The sequence below is a fragment of the Papilio polytes genome, unplaced genomic scaffold, assembly GCF_000836215.1.
Source record: "Papilio polytes unplaced genomic scaffold, Ppol_1.0 DF824292.1, whole genome shotgun sequence".
Classification (NCBI taxonomy): domain Eukaryota; kingdom Metazoa; phylum Arthropoda; class Insecta; order Lepidoptera; family Papilionidae; genus Papilio; species Papilio polytes.
Genome location: NW_013524912.1, coordinates 1,113,721 through 1,140,510, shown reverse-complemented (window position 1 = coordinate 1,140,510; position 26,790 = coordinate 1,113,721). Strand labels below are relative to the sequence as shown.

The window sequence follows — 26,790 nt, the reverse complement described above, 5'->3', positions numbered from 1 at the left end:
ATTTTATTTTATTTTTTAAAAATTACCGTTACCATAATAACCTTGTTTCCTTAATGTTAGTAGCTTGTAGTTTATGGTCTCTTTCCCGCACGATTTACCAAATTATTTACCCTCTAAGTAATTAATAGCGTCCATTATCCTTATAGTTATGATGATCTTCCATCCATCCAAATTTACACAGTAGTATTAGAAAGATCAGTTCGACCATACACTGACAAGAGTTTATAGGTCAATTGTATTTACAGCATACATGGAAACAATGCATGTAGAATCAATGAAATCACAGCTATAAGGAAGTCGGGCAGAGATGTTACTGCAACATACAGGACACAGATTGAATTGAGTTGTTAACTGGAATAGCATTCATGTATTCTCCATACAATCTTCTTTCCTTTAGATTATCTACTAATTAATCAAAAATAATTGACATGATTTGCAAGAATACATGAATATTTTTTTTCTACGTCACAAGCTTAACGTGCGTTCTTGTGTAGTTCAAAACAGAAACAATGAAGGTTGTGATTTTTAACTATTTTTAAACTAGTTGGGTGTTAAATATGATAGCAGTAGAATTAAAGATAATTTATATTGTCTTCCCTGGTGTACTAAAAATACTAATAAGGCGGATTTTGTAGGATAAGGAACTTTGCTAAGTTATCCAGCACATGGACAATGTTTCACAAACCTTGTTTTATTTAAATACAACATTAACTCCCATGTTAGTAAACGTTGTTCTGCATTACGTTCCTACTAATACCATCTCTCAGAGAGCACTACACTAGTCACTGAGCATTATTAAAGCTGTAGAGGCTTCGAATAAGCAACTTATACTGCACGGTACAGTGAAGGTATAATCCGGCTTTAGTTCAGTATATATTTATATGAAATGGTGTAGAAAATTATCAAGATACGTCGTTTGAAAAGTTGTGTAATCTTTTCAGTACGTTCCTTGTAAGCAAGCTCTCCTCAGCAAATCCAAGTCGAGACACAGACGTGGTGTTACTGTGGTTTTATTACTCTGTATATCAGATTTAACGATTACAATTTCTCTTAAAAGATTTTTATGTAGACGAAATGTTATATGATTTTTGATTAAAAGTCAATTGTTAATAGTTATACAATAAAATAGAGTCGATAGAGTCTATATAGAGCGTCGGTGGCACAGGGGTTGATGCACACTTGTGATCTACAGGTCTTGGGTTCGAAATTCGGTTATGTACCAATGTGATTCTCGAACTTAACTTCTACATAATTTACCCGACATTCTTACGGCAAAGGAGAACACCTTGATGCAATCTGCTCATATCGGCGAATAAACTTCAAAGATATGTGAGAAGTCTATCAACCCGCAATCGATCAGCATGGTATATGGCCTACCTACCCCTAGGGTAGGCTCCGAGGCCAACAGTGGGCACGTATAGTAAGCTGCTGCTGATGATGAAACTATAAAATAAATTAATCTCTAACTGTATCTGTAAATTCAGAACGAAATATGTTAAAGTGAAAAAATATACATTAAAAGACTCCCTTATAAAACATTTGAGGACTCTGAATTTAATATATTAGAGATGCAAACAATTATTTTGTAATAGTATTCAGTATTAAACCAAAATAATTATTAGTACGGAAATAGCAGCTAACAATTTGAATTTGATTCCACTGACCTGACCTGGCCTGGACACACTATCATCTCACAGAGAAATGTTCGCATCCGAAACTCTGTTGTGCTAGTTTAACACGAGGGTAGAACAGTAGAAAGTGCAGCCCAATTATTGTTAGGACGCACAAATGTTAATAAACCTTCTGTCTCTGCATGTCCGTTCATACAACAGTACTGTAGTACCGTTTTGTTCTACTGTTCTGCCTTCGTATGAAACTAGCATTAGTCTCTGGGTACGATGGGCTTTACAGAGCTTAAAGCAAAGTGCACTAAAAGCTGTAAATCCAATTTACTATAGCTGTGTAACTAAAATGGATCAAAGCTATTAATAGATATTAAAAAGTCGATCGCATAGTAATCAAGTTTGAAGGCATAGTATGTCGTTTTGCATATCCCAAAAAAGCGCGGGTCGCAGCTCCGGCAGGGCACTCGTGACGTAAAACATGAAGCATTGAGGGGCGGATGGCCGGGATCCGGTAATACTACTGTGACCACATGATGCATATTAAAATAGGACAAGTACTTATTAAATAATTATAAAAAATGTAGTTGTCAGAATCGAAAAAAAATAGCGAATAAACTTTAAACTAGTTTTTTTTAGTAATTTCACGGATTTTAAACTTTTCGTCCATTAGTTGTATGTGTTTTTTGCCGAAGTATGAGCATGATGTACCCTAGGACACTCCGGTAGGAAGACGAATCAAATGACACCTTACTCGTTAAAATCGTTTTAGCCGTTAGGACTAACTCTAGGCCGTCACAATGCAATTTACATACCAAATACATAAATATAAAACTTACATACGCCTGAAAAATGTTTTTTTGCAGTCGGGTAATAAAAAAAGATTTAACTATATACTATTAAAAAGGTCTATCTTGCACGTAGTCTGTATGTACTGAGTATTTTCGAACTCTCGGTGGCTTTTCTAGGGCTAGTGGGCCTAATTTAGAGACCTTGAACCGTCCCGTACTTATTCATAATTTTATCCGCGATTATTCAGATAGTCTGGTCACTATAAACGGTCCTGGTTTGGCTCGTGTGGCGAGCGTGTAGCGGCGGTACAAGCAACAGTGGTGTCGAGGCGCGCGCGGTATGCAGGCGGGCAACGGGCGTGCGCGCCTTCGCCCTCCTCTTCCCGCCAGTCTATCCCCGACGTCCCGACCTTATGAACTAAAACTTCGCAACGCACTGCACATTCGGATGCAATATTTCGCGGTACAGTAATTCAGGTTTCCTTGTCCAAGTCCACATCTTTAATTTTTAATTTATAAGTGGTTCAATCTTTTTGGTGACACTTGAAAAAAAAATAATAATATAGAATTATGATTATGGTAAGAGATAATTAAATTAATCGTAGAAAGTTGATTCACGATTTAAACTAAGTATTAAGTTGCAAATTAAGCAAAAACCATGTACTGGATATACTTAAATTTAATTAAGTTACAGTTATTAAAAAAAAAGTTGTGTTTGAAGTAATTTTTTTGCGACTTATCATGAGTAATGACAATTTGTTATTATTCTAAGCGTCGGAAGTTTGTCTGTGGTAAGTTTCATCCGACCCTGACCTCGGAGCACATCGGGCCTAACCGCTGCCTTCGCGCTTACTTTCATCTTTTGTCTCGACTACATACTTTAAATAGGGCTGATTCTCTCAATGGGCACATTCCAAAGTATACGGCAGATGGATTTCGGTCAACGAACTCACTATATTTATAAGTAAATTTAAAACTTGTATGGGTTCTTTAACCTCGTAGCAGTATTAATAATGGCTTTTCTCAAATTATTTTTTTTAATTTGCAATGTTTCCTTATTTTTCAGTAATAATTAAAAACTCCTTTATTTTAATTATTAAACTATTCGAAAGCATATTTCTGTTTATTGCTATAGACAGATAGATTTTTTTTACTTAATTTATTGATACTTGATCAATAAAAAAATCTGAAAAGATCTGTATTTTTTTTGTAATATTAATCTTTTTTAATATAATCAATAACTTCTAAGCGGCCAGGCTATTAGCACATTATTTAATTTGTTTAGCGAATAAGCGGACTTAAGAGTATTTTATACGCGAAGCTAAAACTTGTATCCATTTGAAAGGAAATATATACTCGTACATATAAGTTAAAGTAGAAATGAAGTACATAAATTTATTTTTAATCAATAAAACTTTTGATTTTCAGTCGAATTTAGACCAATAACCGATCAATAATTCGAGAAAATACGTAATAATTAATAGTAAATGTAAAATCATATTGGAAATAAAACGTATAATTACTTAACTAGATTCTCCATTAAAGTTCTCGGACATTTATCAACTCTCCCGCGACCATGACCTACCTACACTCGGACTTAGCACTTCCGCGGAAATCTTGTTTCAATCTCTATTTAGATCTTTCAGCTACTAGCTATCAGTAACTAGTGTATTTTTGATTAAGTAAAAAATGCACAATTGAAATTTCATGTCACTATGTATTGCTGGAATTAACTTCAAAACTAATAAATCTGAAATACTCATGAAAAGATATATCGTCCTCTTTCAATCTATAAACACACAAACAAAACCGCAAACACACACTTCTTTGTTGCCTAAGATGTCAGCAATTACGGCATACTTTTGAATAATTCTTTTTTTTAATAAAAAGCCTTACACTTGCGTCACGCTTTAGGCTATATATTTTCACGCCATTAAACTTAGGATGTAAATATTTTGGATAAAAACCCTAATGTGGGAAAGAGACCATAAGTTGCTGCCCACATCAAGGAAGCAAGGTTGTCATCGTGTAATGTCATTTTGACTTTTGCTATTGATAATTTGACAAATGTAAACAATAAAATAAAATTTTCATAATTTCATGCGGATGTAGTCGCACGGGAACATCTAGTAGAGTATAATAGAATAAAAATAATGCAATAGTAAATGAAAGCTTTTAATAATATCTGAATATCGTCAACCGGTAAACAAGCAGAGTGCTTCGTATTGCAAATAAAAAAGCATTTCACTGAAAACGGTAGATTTTATTGCGTCCGCGAGAGCATTAAAAATCACCACTTTCGTGCTCACGTGTACCTCTTTGCACACAATGCGCTGTTCCCGAACGGAAATTCATTAAGTTGTACACTCGTGTACATAAATTTGGCGTAATTAAATCTTTTTGATTAAATCCACATGAGTAAGGTTTGTAAACAATGATGTTTAATTTTCTGTTTGCTATGAAGTCATACCGCTGTCGGTGTGTGTCATATTTGCAAGTTGTACTGTCACAATTTGTGTGCATGATGATACACAAGAAGGCGGCTTAGGGTAAACACGGTTAGGACAGTTAATGACATTAGCAGCACCAATTAGATTATCGATGTACAGATAGCATGTTTTAACTCTGTATAAATAATATCTGAAAAAGAATTTATTTGTAAAACGTATTTTAATAAATGAAAATTGTTTTAACCTAGATTTTGCGCGATATAACTTCGCAATATCATGTCTTTAAATATGTATGGTATGAAAGTCGAATAAATGCACGCTGTCAAAGCAAGAATTTTTTTCTTTTGTAGTTGTAAAAGGCGTTTTTAAAGTCTTAATTAAAGAGATATCCTTAATGTAATTTACAATCCTCTCTTATAATTCAAAAAAGATTTTGCGCTATATTGAATTCTTTTTTCTTTACTATGTGTATTTTTATGTTTTCACTGATATTACCGCTCATGTTATTTTTCATATAATAATTACGTTTACGGCTTTCTTTGGGTATATTATAGAATTCAATAAAATATGAGCCCAAAAATATAGTTTTATTTTAATAAGAGTAACATACCGATTAATTATAGTATACTGTCTGTAATCCGCGACACCTTCTGTACGGAATATTTCAGCGAGATTAGTTGAGCCTTTTTTGGAGATACCTTCTAACCAACACCTATCCATTTGAACTTTCGCATTTATAATATTACTAAGATGTGCTTCTTTCCGACTTGTGTTTTTTTTTTACTTGTCATATTGTGTCATTAGTGCGTATTTAATTATATGGTAATAACACAAATATATTTTTTGTAGACCGTACTTTTCAATAATTTGGCCGTTAATGCCGTTGTTGATTTTCTATTCTATTTACTTGGAAGGCAAAAATGTAAGTCGACTCGTCTTTTTATTACGATTTCAATACTTAATGAATGTATTGTGTTACTGTTTCACATTTCTGTATGAAAACGTATCGATCGATTCATGTTTCGTTTCCTTACGCCTGATAGAGCCGCATCATTTTTATGTAATGATGCGAAAGCGAACCGGAACCGAGGCGAAGGGTTACGCGAAACACATGAAAAGGAAGCGAACATAGATTTTTATATAGAATATAGAATTGGCTTGGTTATCGTTTATTGTCTTGCTTAATTTATCCATTATCTGTTTAAATTAAAATTGTGTAGTTACGTTTCTGATTCAACTCGCTTCCGTGGCTGTGTGCTAGAGGCGTTACGGGTGTTTGAAAAAGTTTGTACCCCTTATTCGAAACATGTCAAGCCAAATGAAAAAGGATAGCAAGATGGCAACCCTGGGCTTATCTGCGCTATCGTCTCAGATAACACCTGCGACTTTATTGTTTTCGTGACCAACTTTTTTATTTCTAGAACGGATTGTCCTCGTCGGCTTACGTAGGCGTTAACTGTTCATTATCGTTTTATTTGAAGATTAAAGGATTCTGATATTTATTTGTTATAACAGTGAGTGTACATAAAAGATACAAATAATATGTTTTATTTTGTTTCCGCAGTGGAACCATACTTTAAGGAATTATGGGTGAACATAACCAACTGACCATTATTAACCTCTCTCTGCTTATGCCTTTAAATTTCGGGTATTGTTTATTGATACCGGTGGCTGTTTTTTACCATCAAATCCGGAAGAAAAAAACATTTTATTGTTAATAAATAACGCAATAAGAAATAGCGACATTTTTTAATACTAAAAAATTAATGAAATGTCTGGTTAAATAACGATGGTTTGAAAGGCTATCATCAAGTCGCGGCCAGTCGTGTCGGAGTTTATTAATTATTCCTGAATTTCAAACTCGAAAAACATAAACGAGTGTTGACAGACATATTAAATGCTCCATTGACGGTGTACTCAACACATGTTTTGACTATGTTTTGTGAAGCAAAATATTGTAAAACATATACTAGAAACATTGTATCCTGATCCGTTCAAGTTCTCTATTGTTATTTGATCCACTCTCCTATATCCTATCCATTCTATTTCTTCTTGTACTTAAGAACTAGTCTCGGTCTTGTTGAAGGAACAATTTCGTCGTTTATTTCGCGTACTTTTGTTTTCATAAATTTTAATCTTACAAAATAGCTGTATTAAAATCGTATTGATCACAGAAGTAGCTGTAGAGGTATTGATTTTATAAATATTAACTAAGTGTTCTCTATTAGGTAGTATCGGGAAGTCTGTATTTACCTTCTGGTACACCACGGTGCGCCGTGTTTTCCAAGGTGGTACTTACTTGATATATTTTTCAACATCTTATTGCCATTCAATACTCGGTGTCGCCTCACCTTGACTCGAGTGTTTACATTCCGTCGCTTATTTTACCGTGGGTTTCGACTGACGTGACACTTGTATTGACAAATATTGTTGTCTCTATTTTTTCGAAGGGATATCAATATGTGACACGGCAGAGGAAACCCATAGGTAAACAACACCTTTCCTGCAATTCTTTCCAAACCTTCCGTCTTCAGATTGCTGTCCGTTTCGATGCAAGATTTTTTCAGCATACTTTTGAAAAGTGACAACATGTAATAGAACTTGCTTTTTTTAAATCTAAGAATCTTAATCATTGTACTTAAGGGCGTCGCCAGCCAATTATGAGGGGGATAGAAGTAAAAATTCATTTTTTATTATCTGTCTGTATTATCCAAGAGACTACTTATCTGGTCTAATTTATTAATGACAAACTGACAAGTACGTAAATGCAAATGTTTCTGAGTAAGTATCTAAAAGTAGTAAATAAGTGAGAGTAAGTTATCTATGTGGATCTATAGGGATTGTGGATATCTTAGTATAAACAGTATCTTATAAATTTATTTTACATTTAACTCGTTCTCTATGGGGGTGGCTACCCCCTCCCTCTTAGTAACGTCCATGTTACAACTGAACAACATATATATTCTCTAATGTACTATCACGTACACATACTTTTCGTATTTAATTGTCCCTCCTATTAAATTATTCAGAAACACTTAAAATGTCGATATCAATTATACTAACGAAATACCATTATTATTGCTAAATAAATAAATCTAATTAGTAATAAATTTGAATGTGGCGAACTACAAATATAGAGAAAGAGCGTAGAAAGCATGGATGGATTGTGTGTAAGAGGATTTGTGTAAGAAGGGGGTGAATCAAGATATGAAGGATGAGAGAGATATTTGGAAGAGTAGAGTATTGTGCTGACCTTCAACGTAACTAGCCGATGTTCGAAGAAGAGCAGGACGATGATCAAGGATAATCGTAGTATTCTTATTATACAAGGTAATGCTTATCAATATAGGGGCCTACTTTTTAATGAAAAGCTGACAAGTAGTTTTTAAGTTATATATGTGGATATCCAGGGATTGTATACATTTATTTTACATCTAGCTTTCGTCAGCGACTCCGTCCGCGTGATATAAAAAAAACAAAAATGTGTAGCCTAGATTTTCTTTAAGAATATCTTCTACATCTATACCATAATTCATCAAAATCCGTTCAACCGTTTAGTAAACATTCGCATTTGTAATATTAGTATGAAGTATGATTTTTGATTCTGTAGGGCTAGCAGAAGAAACGCCAAGTAAATTATGCACTAGTTATTGATCGTAAAAATTGCTTGGAGACGTTCTTTATAGTCGTTATTACGTATTACACGTAATTAACTTGTTATATGACATTTATTTGTAATGCAACCGCACAACTAGTTGCACGCTATCGATGTCGATCTAGATTTATTATCGTGACATTTATTTTTTTTCATGTCATTGTACAGATGTGAGAATAATAGATTTTAATTCTGCGTAAAATAATAATTATTAAGGAACTTATTCGACAGACGACGACATGTTTTAGTTATGCGTATTGAATGCAAGTGTTCCTAACTCTTTTTTCTTTTTTTTTTAAATATCTTCAACATAGGAATCTTCTGGTAGAAATAAACACAACAAAAGAGAATTAAGTACATTTCAAGTTCACGCGTTATACGATAACCAAGGTAAATATAGGTTTTTTAAAATTCTCAAATAGTACCTTAAGGTCTTATTTTCCTACGAGTTATCGCCTGCAAAACTCTTTAGCGCAAATTTGGACTACCGGCTACTCCATTTTGACAAGGCGGCATTTAAAAAAGTAGCCTATAATATGCCCGTCTATGTCAGCTATGCTACATGTTTAATACAGATATTGTCACAGTTAAAATTCATGGTAACATTGTAGACGATTTTAAACATTGTAATCTTGTAAAGACACAAACTAACCGTGAAATTTCACTGCCGAAACACTTGTATTGAAACATATTGTTGTCTTTGTTTTTCTAAGCATAATAAGATGGATGTCAATACGTGTTATACAAGTATTCTGTCAGTGTAAACCCACACAGAGTAAAGATATTCGATCATTCAGTCGACGCTCAATTACTGTGGTATATCGTGTTCGATTACCTACGTGTGGAGACATGTATAATTTATGTAATTGATTGCTGAAGGCAATGCCAATGTAATCGAATAAAACGCGACCACAACATCGGTATTAGCAAAACCATCACGCGTACCTTCGATGTCGAAGCCGGGTGAAAATTAAAATAACATTGTCCGCCCTTGTTCTTGGCGAAATTATCCTCTCGCGGACTCACGTATTGAAAATCATTTACCTTTGTTTATTTGAGGTGACCTCGATTTGGCCATCGCGTATTGCGTTTTAAATCATGTAAATACAATGTTAGTGACATTCGAATCGGAATATTTTGTCTCGCAAGTTTACACGACTCAGCCCAACATTTCGATCTTGAAGGTGCTCAACGTATAATTTGGAATAAATGTCCATAACCTCCAAATCTCCATCTCAGATTTTAGCATGATTCAAATATCTCACGGGAACATGATTTTATATAAAAAATTGGACCCAAAAGAGATTATAGGCATATATTAATATCCAATGTAGTCAACTTCTACACTCACTCTAGTTAAAGGGTAGCTAAGTAAGTCTCGGATACTTCCGAGACAATTAAGAACTACTGTCCCTAATTAGTGAATTATCATATCCATTCTTAGGTCCAGTGAAGACATAAGATAAAGTTTCGCATTAGTCCTATGGATATGGAGAATAATTTAATTCTGTTTGTGTTTAGGGCGAGGGCGAGGACGAGCTCCGGCTGGACGAAGAAATGGAGCGGGTGCTATGGGGAGATGGCGAGCCCCCGCCACTTGTGGAATCCACAGCTTCACCGCTTCGGGATATCGCTGCACCAGTACCACAAACAACGCAAGGTATGACCTACACGGTCTGCTGTAAGTTAGTATCAATAGTTTCGAGCGGTCGGCTTACAACCGACAGGATTTTGACGGCACACTACTCCTGATGTTCGCCAAATGCCAATCACTTGAAGGTGTCGATGCCGACGTTAAGAAGTCGTGTCGCTAATGGTAATATACTAAGGTATACTATTAGATAATCTCCGGAAATCAGTTTAAAACGCCTGGCGTATTCATACTCACATAATCATAACCATAAGTTGAACTCTAGATTTAGTTAATAATAGATTGAATAAGAAAACGAGATACTCTAAATAGAATGTTACTTGAAAAAGCAAATTAATTATAAGTTTATTTACTCACGATTGAACTATTATCAGTATTTTTGTGTCGCTAATTTTTACATGGTGCTAACTAGTTCGACAAAAATGACGTAGAATATAAATACACTCAAAGTAATTGGTGTGAAAACAAAAGTACACACTTTACAAGACGACAACGTCCTTTGATGTAACAGTTAATTGTCAAACTTTAATCGCATAACTTCTATGATTTGGTTACTTTATTATTTATGAAAAAAAAAACACATAGAACATGTTCCCAGATGTGCCCGTACAAATTTGATAAAGGATGCTTTTCTATGCAGATGGAGGGAGTTTGCCCAGTGTGACAGAATTGTCACAAACGAGCCCGTTACCGTTGGATAGCATGGGGTCAGACCATCAGGCTAGTATTAAAAACTAATAATTATTTTCCTCAGTCTGTATGTGGCTGTTGTAAATGATGAACGAAATTTATGTATTTTCGTTCTCTTATTATAAATGCGCGGCGTCAAGTGTACACGAAGCCGTTGCTCCTGTGTTTACTTATTTTCAATTAGTTTTCAATGTACCGTCGAAGTTAGACAAATGCTAGAAACGTTCGTCGAGCGAGCAATGTTATTGCAATTATGCCATTGGCATGGCCGTGAAATATAACTTATTCACGGCAGCTTTTTCGATAGTCCTCGTTCTAAATTTTATTTATGCACCAATTGGATCGATGTAGTCAGTCAACGGAGCGCATCGTAATCTCGGTTTCGTGTCACTGAGGAGAGTGCACCGTGATGGGCGCGTACCGCCGCGAAGGTCGCGCATCGCCCTGCACCAACCGAGCGAGGGTTGTGGCAGCAGCGACGTCGGCGACTGCCAGTGATCGTGCAAGACAACAATTATTAATGTCAGCATGCGACGTCCTGTGATCGATACAAACGAGCCTTGTTTTAAAAATCAGCTTTCAGTCAAACAGTGAACTCCGATGGCTTAACAATGTGTTAAGCCTTCAATATGGACATTAACTAATCCGCATACATAATTACAATCAATTAGCGTGAACATGATCAATGGTTTAAATATGTTCAAGAGTTAATTAATTATTATGCACAGATGTCGATATTTTCGGGTTCCGGATCTGCAGGGAGTCCTCAGGAGGTGGATGAAAAACACGTGCAGTTCCACGGCGACCGACGCATCTCCAAAACTGAGTTTGACGACGCAAACGACGAGCGGCGCAATCAACGATATATGTATGTATATCGTTAACAATGGTCTATTTCAGTTCATTAATAGGCTTCCTTAACATTAACTTTCCTCATCTACAGATTTAGTTGCCAACAGTTAATTTACGTACGTTTTAATAATTTCTACAAAATCCGATCCAAAAATTATGAGAGGCTTTTTTCAAATATCTTTCACCTCCAATATCGCCCTCATATTTGTAAAAGCACTCAAGTATTTACAGTTAATAAGTAATTATTTTAAAATCGAGTTGTGGATATTGGTTTGTTCGGCTTTATTTTGGAATTACCTCGTTCGTTGCGTAAAAATGTCACGCAAGTACACAGTATTGTCGAAAATAGTGTAATCACGCGTACCTCCCATAACTGTTTTAGGGGTCTAGCAAAATGTTCAGACATATACCATACACTTGTATGGTTTTACACCATGTAATAATTTATATAAAAACACATCTTCAACTCCTGATTTCCACGGTTACATACATCGAGATTATTTATTAAGCTCCTATTTAAAAGATATGTAAAAATCACCATAATATATTTTGTTACATAAAGAAATGGAAAACATAATTCGTTCAACAACTAAAAATATTGGCTTGTCTTCACATAATATATTCTAAATGAGAAATCTAAGTCGTACAAAATTAGTTTCAGCATGAGCAATGCCAAAAATGACGTCACAATCGCTTTGAGGCAGCACGTTTTATCACAATTGCGTATATATACAAAGCGTACGAAACTAATCGAGCTGCTGTACTCATTCACACGACATTCGAATAAATTATACAAATACATACATTTTTAATACGATAAATAGAGTATCTGTGAATGTTTGGACTTGATCGTACAGTTCCTGGGTTCGATCAAAATTGGAGATGTGTGGATAAATGTAAACACATTCTTTATCTTCTGTCTTCTATACATAAAAAAAAATTGAAGTTTCTGTCTGTAATATCACAACGAAAATCCCAGATTTCGGGAATATGATATATACAAGATGATAACGAAAATTGCATTTATTTTTTTTTGTTTTTATCTGTCTGCTATCCGCAAACCGTTTTTGTTCCGGGTAATCTCCGAAACAACTGAGCCGATTTCGATGAGACTCACTGGAGGGTAGCTACTCTCCAGTGAAAGTCTCAACCTGGATAGGCATATTATAAGCTATTTTTTATTTTAATATTGCGGACTAAGTCGCGGACTACAGCTAGTCTGCAGGTTAAATTAAGGATACTAATCGACCTATTCGCTTTAAGCCAGCGTGGTGGTCTACATAGTTATTCCTCAATTAAGGTTGGCTCGGGACCCTTATTTTATGGATTAATGTGTGTCCTGTTGGAAGAAATATAACGAGGACAATAACGTGCGCTTTAGATGCGCTTTTCAATATACAATACTTATTTAATCCTTTCATCTCCGTAGGATGTTCCTATATCCCAATACAGGAAGCTTACGTCGTCGCAGACATCACAAAGTGAACGTAGTTATTAAAATCATATATTTTACAAGAAAAAATTAAGCCTGGCTTATCGACGATGTTCTTGAACATTTAATTATTTACAATTGAAAATGTAATGTTAATACATTTTTACGTTTATTGACGAAACTTTGCTATAATAGTAACTTTTTATTTGACAAAGTCGTCTGAATCGATGAACATAAGTGTCACAAAATCCTTGTTTAACTGTAGCTGTCTTGTCACGTTTTTTTTGTTTTAGGACGTTTACTATATCTATGTAGGTTTTACACATTGATGGTAGGACTAGTCACAACAGCAGCGCCTCTCTTACCGGCCCAGATAAGTTAATCGCATCTCACTTTCGTTGCATGGGCATCACAACGAACAGACAGACAGGATATCCCCTCCTCCCTCTAAAGAATAGAAAACTGTATAGTAGATATAAAAACTAGTTCGAATAAAGCCATATTAGTTGTTTGCTGTATCCTTCTTAGATTTAGCCTAAATCATCGGCTGATGACTGTTCATTTTTCGTTTGCTGTGTGAACGTCATCAACCACTGTTAGAGTTGACAATACGACAAAGAGAATCGGATTTAAATTTCGTTTTCATGTCGATTTTCTATGCCAATGTTATCACAGCTTAAAAAGTGTAAGTAATATGATAAATGTCAGTTTTAGAGCGGGCGCACACCTTTGACTAAACTATCGCACAACCGTTGTGTGATGGTCTGTTGTTTCGCAGATCATTCAACTGCTTAGTTGCATAACCAAAAAAGAGTAGTGTGCGAACCACCTTATAAAGTCAAAGGAATCAAAGCGCGACTAAACAGTTTTGCGATAGCTTAGTTTAAGGTGTGCCCACGTTCTTAATCTAGCACTGTTTACAATCGTCCTGTAGTACTTTCACTTTTTTAGCTCCTATCTACTTTACCTTTATATTCATTTCTGTATATTTACCGCGTCTCGGTGCCTATAAAAAGAGTATTCGTTTAATATAAATATTTTACTTTGATCCCCGGTTTGCATCTCAGTTCCTTTAAAAATAATATTTAATATTTTACAAATAATGAGTTCCTTTGATACTGCAAGATTTAGTAATATCTGGATCGAATTTAGGCTGTGGAATTAATATTTATAACTTTAATTATTTTAGAACTCGTCCCAAGTGATATGTTGATTCAGACAAAGTCGCGCGTGACATGCAAGCATCTTTTAACTTTAGACTACATTAGCTGTTCCCGTGCGACTTCATTCGCATGATATTATGAAAATTTTATTTTATTGTTTACATTTGTCAAATTATCAATTACAAATTTCAAAATGACATGACATGATGACAATTTGCTTCCTTGATGTTGGCAGCAACTTATGGTCTTTTCCCACATTACGGTTTTTATCCAAAATCATTATCCCCTAAGTTTAATGGCGGGAAAATATATAGCCTAAAGCGTGACGTAAGTGTAGGGATTTTTATTAAAAAAGGAATTATTCAAAAATACGCTGTGATTGCGGACATCTTAGGCCACAAAGAAGTGTGTGTTTACGCTTTATTAATATACTAATAGTATAGATTGAGTGCATAAATCAAGGGTCGCATAAACATTTAAGGTATGGAATCAAACCTATGTATTAAGAACGTTACTTTATATTATTTTGATTAGAAAAAGAATATGCAATAATTTCCACCAACTAAACCATGAAATGATAATGATTACGATTTCTTTCTATAAATATGTAGCTGTAAATGATAATTACACTTTAGATATATACTGTTAATAAATTGTTAAAAACCTTTTATTCTTGCCTGTCACCTGTTCATTGCATAAAGCCAACGAAACGGTTTGTTTTAATGTCACCTAGATTTTAAAATAACTTTCCCTGACACCCTCTGTTCGTTTATTCGTAACAAACAAATTGCATACTTGCCGTATTAAAAACTCATGCTTCTGAAGTTTGTATGCGCGAATTAAATTGTTGTCCGGCATATTAATTTTACTCGTAATATGAATTGTATGAAATACACGGAAGCACTCCAATTAATTGAAAATTAATCATCATTATATTAATACGTGAAACGAAAGCTTTGTATCCCTCTTTAAGGAAATTGAGAGTGAGTTTTGACAAAGTGAAAAAATGTGCATAAAGCTGATTAAAATATAAAATAATAAAAAAAATCATTGATTATTGGTTATTGCCGAATTTCGATTGTATATGGTATACATCTTTAATATGTAATAGCGTTTTTAAGATTTCAGTAAGACAATATAATATGAGTCAAACATTATAACGGTCATCCCTTGGATAATTAAAAGGTATAAAAGGACAGCGCACACTGCTTATTAAGTAATGAACATGATCACTCAATCATTTTTTTTATAATAAAGTGGCAAACGAGCAAGCGGCCACCGAATCCGCCAAAATGGCGAAGATACCGCTGCCCATAGACATCCGCCATTGCAGATGCGTTGCCTTCCCTTAATAGACGCACATAAAGAGGATATTTCCACTTCCTATGCGGCCCCGCAGCCGTCAAATCCACTTTTTCTTCCCAACTTGTACTCTTAAGAAAAGGGTGGATAGGAAAGTGGACTTGATAGGCCTCCAGCATCGCACTCATCCGTCGAAACGCGGAATTGTTCCCACTTCACGTTTGTCTTCCATGTGGTAATGGTAGTACACCGGGCGATCCGACCCATTTCTAATAAAAATAAGAATATAAGCTGATTATTAATAACAACTAAAAATTACAGTGCTACATACAACTGACTAACGTCTTTACAATTACAGTACATAATGAATGTTACGTATTTTAGAGTAAAGTAACCTACTATATAAGATAATAGTATATTCAAGAAGCGAACGTACCTCTTTCTCAAAGGGCGGTAACGCATCTGCAGTTCCTCTGGTGTTGTGGATGTCCGTGGACATCGCTTATCCTTAAACGCTAAAGGTTTTTCTTAACTCAACACAACAATTTCTTTTTACGTAGTAAACTCGTTTGCCCCCTTTAAAAATGTTTAACTCTGCTCTTACTCGTATATTATTATACATAACAGCAAAATGTCTCAACCATACAAGACACGGAAGTTGATTGTGCATGACAACTTGCCCCTGGATTATGAGCCGAATGCTGCGGTAGGCTTGGACGACCACATGCCGGAGATGGACCAGGAAGTGTTGCGCAGCCATCGGAGTGACGACCCGAGAGCCCTGCGACGACATAAGATACGCAAGGTTAGTAACGTGGAAACCAAAAAGATAATAAATTGACTAATTAACACACGTCGAAAGAAGCTGAACAGTACTATAGGACACATTAAAACATACTAGTATTAGTAATGTATTGCTTAGTGATTATAATTTGTTGTAGTTGCCTTATCTGATGCTAACTGTTTCTATAAATGTACTTGGAGTATTTGGCTATTAACGTACTTATATTCAATTTTATATCGTTCCAAAGAAGTACTAGAAATGCTCTCTGATTTTGTTATGTATATTTCATTATGTATACAGGGCTCGACAGTACACGTCGGTCGAAAGGATGGCGGTGACAAGGTTGCGGACATACTCACTGATTTGACGTACAAAAAAATGTACGACCATAGGCCTCACGCGGTAAGATTACAATATAATCTAATCGACAATATATTTTGTACTAACCGTACCGGCATGATTTTTACTTGCGAATTTTCCATATCTATCGATTACAGCTTTAGATTTGAGACTAAGACATACTATATCTTACTGTCACGCGATATTAATCAGTACGATTCGTGATGTCTTCTATGCAGGTCTTCGTCCAACTTGACGAGCTTCTCGCCACCGAGGATGGTGATCCAGAATGGAAGGAAACAGCTCGTTGGATCAAGTATGAAGAAGATGTGGAGGAAGGGTCAGCCAGATGGGGTCGGCCGCATGTCGCCTCCCTGTCGTTCCACTCCCTGCTGAATCTGAGACGGTGCCTAGAGACTGGTGTGGTACTCCTCGACCTCGACGAAAAAGATCTTCCTGGTGTAGCATACAGGTACTACATGTTTAAAGTTTTAAGAACTTAGTCGGTGCAGACTAAAAATTCTAGTGTTCGAATTTCAATAGGTCAAAAACTATTTCATGAATATGATTTTTTTTGGAAAGTACTTGCAACCTGTATATTTTAAGCCTCTATCCTTTGTGTGATGTGGAAGATTAATGATTTGTCGTTTCGTAGGGTGGTCGAAAGCATGGTTTCCGAGGGTCTGATCGAAGAAGACGATAAGCCGGTCGTTATGAGATCGCTTCTACTGAGACATCGACATGTACACGACGAACGATTCAGGTTCTCAATAGGAGGAAAGAAACAGTCCTCGTATACCAGTTTACAGGTTTGTACAAACTAGTTACAATAGATTATTCCAACTCTTTTCTAATAAGGAAAGAAGGGATTGGGGTGCATTTTCCCCTCTTTTTATTTAAGGAAGGCAATGCATCTGCAAATTTCTAACTTATTTGTGATGTATAGATAGACCTGCAGTGGGGTTGGGGCACCGGTCACTTCAATATTTAACGATTTTGTTTTATATCTGCAATACACATGTGAATTTTATCCATATCAACCAGTCTTAGGTAATTTGTCGTGTTGATAAGAAAATTCTTCCTTTATTTTTTACCTAACACTTGATAACGATACAAATGTTAGTTATATAATTTTGCCATAGATAAAATATCTACACCAAAATTATAGCAAAATATCTCCATATATTTGAATTTATTTTAAATTCATTTATTGAAATATTTTGTGGAGGGTTTGTTGGTTGTACAAAATTACAAGATGTATTCAATGATTTAACAAAGAATTTATTATCTATTATAGATTTATCAGGGCTCATCAAAGTTTCGTTTCTTTATCTTTGAAATGTAAAATATAACAAAAGCTTAAAGAGTTTTGCGAATATTTCTAAATATGCTTACAAGCTCAAGTACATATGTACTCGTATACATTAATGCACGATGTAAATGACTATCTGTACTCCTTGTATACATAACTATGACAATCCTGGAAGAATTTTCTCAAAATCTTCAAATCTATGAAGGTTTTAGGCTACAGGTTATAACCATAAAAACAAGGATTGTCCTCTTGTGAATTTGCTAGAAACGAATTCATACATTTGACTAACCTTTTAGAACGAACGATGTTGGGAGTTATTTTTATAATCCTATAATTTCATACAAATTTTTAAAAAAACAAAGATGTTGTAGTCTCTCTAAGCTATTGTAGTAGCGAAGAATAGTGCTTATTCTTAAGGGTTCCTAAAGCTAAAACTAACCTTTTGTACTTCTAACTAATGACTTACACTTTACAAACTCAAACAATACTATTTTATTTTACAACAATGTTAATTAAATCTAGAATTATTTTGAACGCCGTGTAACTGTAGAAGAAAAGGATGAATAAAAAATAAACACAACGGTTAAAGGGGAATGATGACCGCATACTTAAAATATATCGGCGTCGGTTAGAATTTAGTTCAAAATTAGAAATCAATATTCATTATTGACTATTTAAGTAAACTCGTATTTTATTACTACAGTCATCCTTTTTATTATCTATACCTCTATGCTATTATTATAAAGCGTAAACACACACTTCTTTGTTGCCTAAGATGTCAGCAATCACGGCATATTTTAGAATAACTCTTTTTTAATAAAAAGCCCTACACTTACGTCACGCTTTAGGCTATATATTTTCAAGCCTTTAAACTTTGGGGATAAAGATTTTGGATAAAAACCGTAATGTTGGAAAAGACCATAAGTTGCTGCCAACATCAAGGAAGTAAGACAGTCAAGGTTTGTCATGTCATGTCATTTTGACATTTGCTATTGATAATTTGACAAATGTAAACAATAAAATAAAATTTTCATAATATCATGCGGATGAAGCCGCACGGGAACAGTTAGTCTTTGATAAAACAGAGACCTAAAAATATAATAAACGGGACTGGAATTCTACTGTAATAATATACTGCAATGATTTGATTCGCAATTCACTTGTAGTAGTTTATTAGATTAGCTCAAAAATTCTGCTGTGCGCTATATTTAAACACCAAGAAATACACCAAAAGCCCGCCATATACGCTCTGTTCTGTAAAGTTTAACTGACAGTTAACAGTTTGCCTACAGACTCATAGTTTTACTAAACAGTTGAAAGGTTCAGTTAAAGCGATCTGATCTGAGCGTATGTAGTTCGCTTCACAATCACCTTCTTGACATGTTTGTTGCGAGTTTTCAAAGGGAAATAAATAATGATAAAAGTTAATCTTCGTCAGTCACAAAGTCCCTGTTATCGAAGATTACGTTGATATGTTTGGCATGTATTTATTAGTAATGCAAAATTGAAATATTCAAGGCCCTAGATATTCGGTACCTACTATAGTTTGTTCGCTGTTGAAACTCGCTTTAAGATACAAGCACCAACTAGTGATTAACATAATAGACTCCTTAGTTACAGAATTTATTTTTGATATATTTATTGACTATTAGTTTGCGACCGATTTTACTTGATAATACCCGAATAATACTCAAAGCACACTTTCATTAAAGCTTGTAATATCTTTGAATTGGTTTGAAAAATATAGCCAATCTTATCTTTATAAAAGACAAACAATTAATACTCTACATTTCTTTCTTAACAAAATTATTTTATCTACTGAGATATACACCTTTAAGTTGTAACTACCAGTTTTTATTACACAGATACTTCAAAAAAATTGATAATATTGTAAAAAAATAGAAACTATTTCGTAGTCTAAAGTAAACAATAAGATTAGGAAAATCTGAAACAATTTAAAAATCAATTATTATTTGAAATGGTACTAGTAGATTTTCCTAGCGATAATAAGAATTATGCTTGCATTGTGTAATATGAAATATCTGTCCTTTAATGAGGGGCAATGCGTATGCGGTCATAGGAGTACACAGGTTGTAAGATAGAATGTTGTGCAGTCGCTGTGGCTGGAGGAGCCTGGCTTGGGGCAAGGCGGTGCGAACGGCGCGCGCATTCGCTGCTCGCATTGCTCCCCCGCCGGCACCTGTCGCCGGCACAGCGCCCACATTCTTGTACGGAAATCTATGCGCGTGCGCTCTTTGCCTGCCACCGATCATACACGCACTATGTATTGCACATGCGTGTCCATCAAACGCCATCAAACACGTATTCTCAACTCAAGTTCTATATTAAATATCCAGTAGTTTATCGGAAAATGCGTTTTCCATTTCTCAGTATTGTTAAATACATTCGATTCCTCGGATCACTGAACAGGTCTTATTGCATGAATTTGCATATTCAGTTCAGTGATTTGAAAAATCTTATCCTAGACAAGATTCACCGCCATCTGTGTAAAAATCCTTGCCTGCAATGTTGAGATATAATACGTTAGTTCTAAACTTAATATTATCGTCTTAGTTTTAGTGACTAATTGTTGTCATAATTCATTCATTGTAAGTTATGTAGTAATTATATTTAAAATATTACATCTTCCGTCATGTTCGTACCATTTGTTTTTTTCTTTTGTTGCTGTTTATAGGTTGTTATGAATTGTATTTTGTGTGATGGTTTTCCACTGAAAATAACTTTAGGTTTCCCAGGAATACCTTTTTTATTTTCATTTTCGCTTTTCAATGATAAAGACCATGATGTCGTATTTAGCCATAAAATACAAAATTTTAAATGAAGCTCTTTTATAGCATAATGAGTCACATTTTTTTACATATCACCCTCATACGAGAAAGTATTTGTTTTTTATTTGTGTTTTTTCATATAGAGCTTGTCAGAACGTCGTTTTGGGCGTCGAAGTTCCTACGCCTTACCTCTTCATGAGCGCGCTGAGACACGTAAGAAGACGTCAGCGCCGGGCCTCGACCAGCGTGAGATAGAGTTCGTGGCTGCGGGAGTCGACGGCTCTCAGGATGAGCTGCGACGTGGACATAACGACTCCATCATGAAACGTATTCCCGACGACGCCGAAGCGACTACAGTTCTCGTCGGTGCTGTGGGCTTTCTGGACCAACCGACAATCGCGTTTGTCCGTCTAGCGCAAGGGATTTTAATGCCATCAATCACTGAAGTTCCTGTGCCCGTTCGATTCATGTTCATCCTCTTGGGTCCACCTGCCGCCGATCTCGACTACCATGAAGTTGGACGTTCAATTTCGACATTGATGTCAAATCCATCGTTCCATTCCATCGCCTATAAAGCTGATGATCGTCGCGAGCTTCTGTCAGCTATCAACGAATTCTTAGATGATTCTATTGTGCTACCACCTGGGGATTGGGAAAGGCAGGCTTTGTTGCCGTTTGAAGAACTACGTGCTAAAAGTGAAATGATAAGGCGACGTAAACGTGACGCATTAGAACGCAAGAAAGCCGCTGCCGAAGCGGCTTCCCCTCCCTCCGTTGAAAAACAGACGCTGATTGCGGCCGAATCTGGAGGGAAACAAGAAAAGGAATACGAAGACCCTCTTTCTAAGACTGGACGTATTTTTGGGGGTATGTAAAGTCAATAATGTCAAAAGCAACAGTCTGTGTATGCGCTCTTCGAGTCTCACTAATTTTTTTGCTCACAGGTGTATTAAGAGATATTAAACGTCGATATCCATACTACTTATCCGATTTTCGAGATGCGTTGAACGGGCAATGTGCTGCTGCCACTATATTCATGTACTTTGCTGCTCTTTCCTCGGCTATAACTTTTGGTGGTCTACTCGCTGATAAGACCTACGGAAAAATCGGAATTTCTGAAACTCTGGTAAGTTTTGCGTTAAATGTTCCATATTTTTGTTTCTTTGTAGACATTTGCTTTCATTTATTTCCTGTAAAAATGCAAATATATTCATCAAATAGTAATTCAAAACAATTGTTTATCTTTAATTCATCCATAATTAAAATTTTCGTACCGACGCGTCTGTTGTCGTTGTTGTTGTTATAGATTGCTGAGCATCCGTTACGCTCTGTGATATGAAATATATTGTAATTAGATATAACTACTCAGATGTGATATTAAATAACACTACGTATACCATCGCATTTATTTATTTATCCAAGATACAACAAAAACAATGAGTTTAAAGTAGTATGCAAAACGTACAGAATAAGTAGAATCATTAAAGAATAGATACAACATGACTTACGCTCTTGAAGCAGGGTAGTAGATATTACATTTGTTGCCGTTATGTGACAAAACTCTCGTCTCTACATCATATCTACATAAATTATCAATTAATCATTGACGTATGTTATTTGTTAATGTACGATTATATGAGTCATGTACGAGTTGTAAACGTTCACGATCCGCCCCCTTTATTTCATATTTGACCGTGACATGGAATTGTCAACTGCAAATGGACACGGAAAGTTGCACCTTTACTCTACAAGGTTTTAATAATATTATAAGTGCTTTTATTTTATGTAAATAATCACTATGAAATGGCCACATCTTGAAGTAATATAAATCCGAAATAGAAACACTCATGTTTTCTTTGATTTTCATTCAATTCGGTTTACACTTACTTTTTTATTAATGATGATGATCTTTCATGTATATTTGGTACGACAGGAATAATTAAAATCACTTCTCGTTTTATTTCTCTAACGTAATTATTAATAATACGATTATTACTAATAATTATTGAAAATGTAGCGTATATCCTTATTGAATAATGACCAAAACATGAACTGTTCGCTGTACGCTGCTAAAACTTGTTATTAATTCATTATTGTCACCTTGAATATAAAAATAGTATTGAGTGAGGTAGATGTTGCTACCATAATTACATAATATATGAGTTGGACATGTCGATCATAGCATATCTATTTTCTTTCTTACGTATTGATTTACACTACATAATATCCCACTTATATATTATGTTCATATATTATGTTGAAATTAATAATTATATGTTTTTACATTTTATTGCAGACTAATTACTTCGGCTTTATGTCGATGTTATTAGATTCCAAAATATTACATTTCGTCTTACTATCGCACGCTATATGAACTTTTCTATTAAAAGTCGTTCATATAATACATGTGCTCACAAACACTAATCTATACAGGTTTTTACGTGTGCTGGCGGAATCTTGTTCGCATTACTGGCTGGCCAGCCCATGATGATCACCGGGGCTACCGGTCCTTTGCTATTACTTGACGAATCACTGGCAACGTTCTGCAGATCCTACGGGTTTGAGTTTCTAGCTGCTAGAATGTATTGCGGCATCTGGATGATAGTGATTGCTCTTTGCGTGGCATCCGTTGAAGGGAGTGTCGCTGTTAAGAAGATTACCAGGTATTTTGTCAATTTGAACTACTGTTATAAAAAATGTTCTGCAATTTTAAAGTCTCATCTGATTGAAAAGCCATGGCACAGTTTGTAATGATATTCAAGCGATAAATTATGTTATTGTCGCAGATTCACCGAGGACATATTTGCGTTCTTGATATCCCTGATCTTCATCTCGGAGCCAATCACGAATCTGATTAGTCTGTACCGAGCGCATCCTCTCGGTTATGACTACTGCGAACACAGCGCTAACAGTACCATTGGAAACAATACCCTAAATAGTATGTATTTAAACTTAAATTTGCATTGGACTAATTTTAATTATTACAATTCTTATTACTTCAGTTATGATCAAGAAAACAATTATTGAGATATATGTTATATCCGCAGATAATGCAACCCTGCCCGTGGCATCTAACCACATCAAGATAACGCCTCAACCGAACACTGCGCTTTTTTGCACGATGCTCACTCTTTCAACTTTCATCATCGCCTACTATCTTCGTATCTTCCGCAACGGCAAATTCCTCGGACGCAGTGTAAGTTATCACAATCAAACAAACAAATAAAAAAAAACAAATACAGGCGACATGGTTTGGTCAATTATAGAGTTTAACGTAGACGTGTTAAGTCCCCGCCAAATACTAAAACAGTTTATCTATTATCTGTAGGCTCGTCGGGCTTTAGGAGACTTTGGCGTGCCGATCGCAATTGTCCTGATGGTTGGCTTATCAGTATTGGTGCCGGTGTGGACAGAGAAGCTGCAAGTGCCGGACGGTCTCAGTCCGACTGCGGATCGGTCGTGGCTGGTACCCCTCAACCCTGGCCTGGAAACGATCCCCATGTGGGCGGCCTTTGCTATGGCTTTACCTGCTCTCATGGTTTACATTATCGTGTTCATGGAAACTCATATTGCCGAGTAAGCTATTATTTACTGATGCGTTTATTCAAAACCGGAACATGAGTTGATTTGGATTTTTTTTACTTTTAACGAAACTCATCTCCTGTTGTGAAATTTACTTATGTTGTCTATGAGTATACTCATGAATAAGTTAACTTAATTAGACATATGAAGCATTGCGATGTCAAATATTGCGAAAATTTTAAAGTGAAGCGATTTGCTTACGTGATTGTGTGCGAATTAATTAATTGCTAACTTTCAAATTGATTTAAAATGCGTCGTGTTATAATTTAAGTCTTTATTAGGTTGATTATTGATAAACCGGAGCGTCGCCTCAAGAAGGGTAGCGGTTTCCATATGGACATCGTGATAATGTCAGTGGTGAACGCTGTGTGTGGAATGTTCGGAGCGCCGTGGCAGTGTGTCGCTACCGTACGTTCCGTCAGCCATGTGGCCGCGCTCACCGTCATGTCCACTACACACGCTCCTGGAGACAAGCCCTACATCGTCGAAGTCAAAGGTAAGGAAACAAATTTACAATTTTAATAAACACATCAACTGTTGAATGCAAAAAAAAATATCTTGCTTTACCCCTTATTTTAATTACACTATCTACCATAGGTTTTTATGGACAAAATAAACAGAAGATTTCATAAAAAATATTCCGATAAAAGTAATATTAATTGATATCAAATACGACAGAGCGGATTAGGGTATTATATCAATTGAACGAAGACGTCACATACAAAAGTTGTTGTACTAACGCTCTTAGTAACAATCCCTTCTGTGTATTATTATTATATTTGCTTGTTTTCTTATGATTCGATTTATCACATAATATTTTCATATTCTCTGTTAGTATTCCTTTAATAGTATTGACATAAAACTCAATATGTTTCAGATTATTGTCTTCATTTTATGCTCATATCTTAATATCACAACTGATGTTTTTATCGAAACATTTAATATAAAGATGAATCTATTTTGAAGTTCTATAGGTTAGTTTTAATAACTTACATTCTTCACATTGATCAATATTGTTTTTTTTCCTAGAACAACGTCTTACTGGATTGCTGGTCGCGGTGCTAGTCGGTATATCTGTGTTAGCTTCTGGTTGGCTGCGTTTGGTACCAATGGCTGTGCTCTTCGGCGTGTTCCTCTACATGGGTATCTCAGCTCTCGGTGGCATTCAATTCTGGGATAGATGCATCTTGTTGTTCAAGCCGGTTAAACATCACCCTCAAGTACCGTACGTACGACGGGTAAGTCAAATCGTTTAGAATAAAGGGGCACAATAGAATATATCCCAGAAGATATTGTATATATATGTAAAAAAAATGGTTTTGACTAGTCCGATTATAAAGTTCACAATCGGGCGGAGATAAATATGAAGATTTGTGATTTGGAAAAATATTTCCCTTTAAATTTTTTTCATCCGTTTATGGAAAACATTTGCAGTGTCTATCTAACTCCAGACTATTTCCGTCTATTTTCAGTAAATTGAACTGTGAGTGGGTGAGGAATTGCATCAGAGAGGCGGTAATAGTGTAGTCATGCCATTATCTCGACCCGCGCACTTCACTCTGCCGGGTTTGAATGAATAAAAAAAAATAGTTTCATAGACGTACTAGTCAAAATGTACTTTATAATTCTTACTTCTTACTAATATTATAAATAACTACGAAAGTTTAGATGGGTAGATGGATGTTTGTTAGAGTTTGTCGCATATACTTTTGGACGGAACTCGATGAAATTTGTTACAAATGTAGAGGATAACCTGGAAGAACACGTAGGCTACTTGTGTTTCTTAAATCCACGCGGACGACGTCGCAAATAAGACTTTGCCGAAATCATATGCACATCCGTATAATATATTGGTGCATTTGAAAATAAAATAAGTACGGACTTGCCTCTTTAATTCTGGAGTGATAATAATTTACTATTAATTTACACAAATCGATGGCAAAAAAAAACACTAAATATCCATAAAAAAACCATGGGCTCTATATTCCATTTAATATAAAAAGTTGTAAACCTGTTCGTTCTACAGTATTACCATTTTCATTCCAGGTTCCTACTTTGAAGATGCACTTGTACACACTGATACAGATCGGTGGACTTAGTCTTCTGTACCTGGTGAAGAGCTCTCAGTATTCACTCGCTCTGCCGTTCTTCCTGGTGATGATGGTGCCGCTACGAATGGCCCTAGCCTACGTTTTCACGCCTCTGCAACTACGAGCTGTAAGTAACGTTACATTGTCAACTACTGCTGTACTAACGAACATAAGGCGAGTCTACATCATTTGTTCTTGATCAAACTAGAACGAAGGTATTTGATACATCTTAGTCATTTTAGAGGAGATTGAATGATGTTGGTCTGTAGCACACCCTATTCAAACC

At 35.5% G+C, this 26,790-nt stretch overlaps 1 protein-coding gene across 2 annotated transcripts in view; it reads left to right on the top strand.

Annotated features, from left to right (window-relative positions):
- Positions 1-26,790, top strand: part of LOC106103070 (anion exchange protein 3) — a 53,992-nt gene that overhangs the window by 24,027 nt on the left and 3,175 nt on the right. The window contains exons 3-19 of one of the 2 annotated variants that reach the window (XM_013282735.1): positions 10,040-10,178; positions 10,810-10,889; positions 11,588-11,727; positions 16,236-16,413; positions 16,693-16,794; positions 16,971-17,203; positions 17,387-17,540; positions 20,158-20,271; positions 20,976-21,699; positions 21,777-21,958; positions 23,266-23,495; positions 23,619-23,770; positions 23,880-24,028; positions 24,161-24,408; positions 24,696-24,910; positions 25,444-25,652; positions 26,461-26,631. In XM_013282735.1, the coding sequence (XP_013138189.1) occupies positions 10,040-10,178; positions 10,810-10,889; positions 11,588-11,727; positions 16,236-16,413; positions 16,693-16,794; positions 16,971-17,203; positions 17,387-17,540; positions 20,158-20,271; positions 20,976-21,699; positions 21,777-21,958; positions 23,266-23,495; positions 23,619-23,770; positions 23,880-24,028; positions 24,161-24,408; positions 24,696-24,910; positions 25,444-25,652; positions 26,461-26,631 (3,420 nt within the window). The remainder of the gene's footprint in view (positions 1-10,039; positions 10,179-10,809; positions 10,890-11,587; positions 11,728-16,235; positions 16,414-16,692; positions 16,795-16,970; positions 17,204-17,386; positions 17,541-20,157; positions 20,272-20,975; positions 21,700-21,776; positions 21,959-23,265; positions 23,496-23,618; positions 23,771-23,879; positions 24,029-24,160; positions 24,409-24,695; positions 24,911-25,443; positions 25,653-26,460; positions 26,632-26,790) is intronic. The other variant, XM_013282743.1, reaches the window with a different exon arrangement.